The following is a 2,781-nucleotide window of genomic DNA, read 5'->3' as shown; positions in this document are numbered from 1 at the left end:
GGACAAATCTTCTCTCAGAATACATAACAACAAAAACACAACTTTTCCGGAAAAATGGTCTCCATTCTTGTCCGCAATGGGACTGGGCTAGTGCTGCGCACATTCCTATATTCGCACATACTATCAAAATATTGTCAAAATATGCATCACTTTTTAGGGAAAAGGGTTTGTTTGTTGTTTTTCAATTTGTACTTATTTACTTATTCATTTTTTCTTCAAATTATTACTATTATTATTAGCGGTATAATTATTATTATTATTATTGTTGTTATTGCCATTATTGTTATCGTTATTATTACTATTCTTTTATTACTTTCTATTATTACCATGATACAAATCACTGTAACATTGAAACCTGACATTTTCCTCCTCCCTGCCTCATATATATATATATATATATATATGTGTGTGTGTGTGTGTGTGTGTGTGTATGTATATGTGTATATATATATATATATATATATATATATATATATACACACATACATACATACATATGTATAGATATGTATACGTATATGTCTCATTTTGTCATATGAATTACTCAAATTTATTATGCCGATCTGTTCTATACACACAACATCTGTTGCACATCTGTCCATCCTGGAAGAGGGACCCCTCCTCAGTTGCTCTTCCTGAGATTTACTGCCATATACAGAATAAATACCAACTTGGGATGTCTATGCATTTCAGTGGAAAATACAAGGAAAAATCTCTTTTTGTTACTTTTATTCTACTGCAACTGTCAAGAACGGTCACTTGAGTTTAAATAAAATAATTCACTGCATGTGATTGCACAGCCATTGCATAAATGCTGAGGTCATTTCGACAGAGCAGCCATCTTCTTTGCTCTGCGAGCTGCGCCAGACTTCCTCTTAGCTTTAGACTTTAGGAGGGGATGATGGGATACATTTTTGCCTCCACTCTTGGCATTGGACCGATGACTGGAGGGGCAAAACACAATACACACACAGATGGAGGAGAACACAATAAGAAGTGCAAATATTGAATCTTACTGGCACAGCGATAGAGTTCAGAGATTGAGCCCAGAGCAGTGACAGATATATGAACTCACCTGCTGATCCTGTGTGTGTCTTTGAGAGGGCAGGCTTTGCGCTTGTGCTCTAGGCTGCCACAGTTGAAGCAGCCCTCCTTTTCTTGACCATGACCACATGGGTGGTCTGGGAGGGCACAGCAGCCACAGGACTGGCAGTGTTTCCATGCTTACAGGGAAAGAAATTCAATAAATACACAAATTCATATATAATTCATAAGACAAAAAGTAAAGTAGTGACGTGAAGACTTTTGCTAGTCTTACTAAGTAGTAACTGTGTATCCATGAGCATATTACTCGTGTCTGACGTGATCATGAATACATTTACTTACACGGTTTCACGCATTTCTCACATGTTGAGCAGTGCTTCCATTCTCGGCCATCCTGCAGACAGAGAGAGAGAAAGCAGAGGTTGTAACATATGCCTTTATTAGAGTAAATATAGTGTGTGTAGTTTTGCTTTTATACCTTAGATGGGCAGACGTTGCATTTAGCACAGTGCTTGTTGAGGGAAAAGACAAATCTCTGGCATACCGAGCAAAATCTAAAAGGAGTAATAGAAGAGGAGAAAATACAGGACCTTTTACCACAAAATCATCATAATAATATTAACTGCATGATTCTAACAGCTGGGTATTAAAGTTGAATACCTTATGTGTTCCATCCAAAGTGTGTCCTTAAAGGTAAGTATTTAAAGTTGGCAGCTATTGCCCTGCCAGATTATTCATATATTATTTGATCACATATTTCTTGATTTACAATAAGTCATAACTATAACTTATTATTTCATTTACGTGAAGTTCTTGTAGTTGTCTTTTGTTATAACCTTACCTTTAACACTGCTGTTAGGCTAGTTCTGGTGTATAAACAAAAGAAGATCTATAAAAAACTAGAATTACCGCCCAGCGGTTGTATGCCTCCGCCCACCAGTCAAGTTTTTCTTAAAAAAACTGTAAAACATGAATACTTTACACCCATTGTCCCCCCAACAGCACAGAAGATCTATACAATCAACACAGTTTCAAAGTGGACACCCAAGTTGAGTGTCATCAATTAAGTATCTGACCAAATATTTCCCCTTCTGTTCCTGAGAAATGATGCTGAATAATGGCCAGAAAAGTGTTTTATGCAGAATATTATGATGTCACACTAAAAGTGACCTTTGACCTTTTGGATATAAAATGTCATCACTTCATTATTGTTGTGTATATTTGTGTATATAGAAAATGTTTTAGATCTTTGAGTTCAGCTAATTTTTGTTCAGTGTACATACATATACAGTGGTGTGAAAAATATATATATATATACATATATATTGTGACGCCCCTTCCAGTGTCTTTGAGAATGTTTCAGCCAGTCTCATCAGGCAGCTGGCTGACATGGGAGGGTTGTTACCTTGATTAGGCTCACCTGGGCTTCCAAGCTATAAAAGCTGCCTAATCTGTTCACTTGGTCTCTCCCTTCCTTTCAGCTGACATCCACTGAGCAACTTTGGTTTTGGTTTGCACCTTCAACACCTCCACAGAACACCTGACACTCACCCATGCATGGCTTTCATGACTGACTTTGCTGATCTACACACTCCATTGATTATTAAGTTAATTTTATATATATATATACATATATATACATATATATATATACATACATATATATACACATACATATATATATACATACATATATATATACATACATATATACATACATACATATATACATACATA

General features: G+C 35.9%; 1 protein-coding gene across 2 annotated transcripts in view; it reads right to left on the bottom strand.

Moving 5' to 3' along the window:
* Nucleotides 1-525: 525 nt before the first annotated feature.
* The window catches only part of zcchc4 (zinc finger, CCHC domain containing 4), a 62,138-nt gene continuing 59,882 nt past the window's right edge, over nt 526-2,781 (bottom strand). For both annotated transcript variants that reach the window (XM_050066956.1, XM_050066958.1), the window contains exons 10-13: nt 1,523-1,598; nt 1,387-1,438; nt 1,076-1,223; nt 526-944 (exon numbers count right to left, since the gene is read on the bottom strand). In XM_050066956.1, the coding sequence (XP_049922913.1) occupies nt 821-944; nt 1,076-1,223; nt 1,387-1,438; nt 1,523-1,598 (400 nt within the window). In that variant the 3' untranslated portion in view covers nt 526-820. The remainder of the gene's footprint in view (nt 945-1,075; nt 1,224-1,386; nt 1,439-1,522; nt 1,599-2,781) is intronic.

This window comes from Epinephelus moara, chromosome 17, assembly GCF_006386435.1.
Source record: "Epinephelus moara isolate mb chromosome 17, YSFRI_EMoa_1.0, whole genome shotgun sequence".
NCBI classification, from domain to species: domain Eukaryota; kingdom Metazoa; phylum Chordata; class Actinopteri; order Perciformes; family Serranidae; genus Epinephelus; species Epinephelus moara.
The sequence above is the reverse complement of the archived record's forward strand: the minus strand, read 5'-3'. Positions and strand labels throughout refer to the sequence as shown.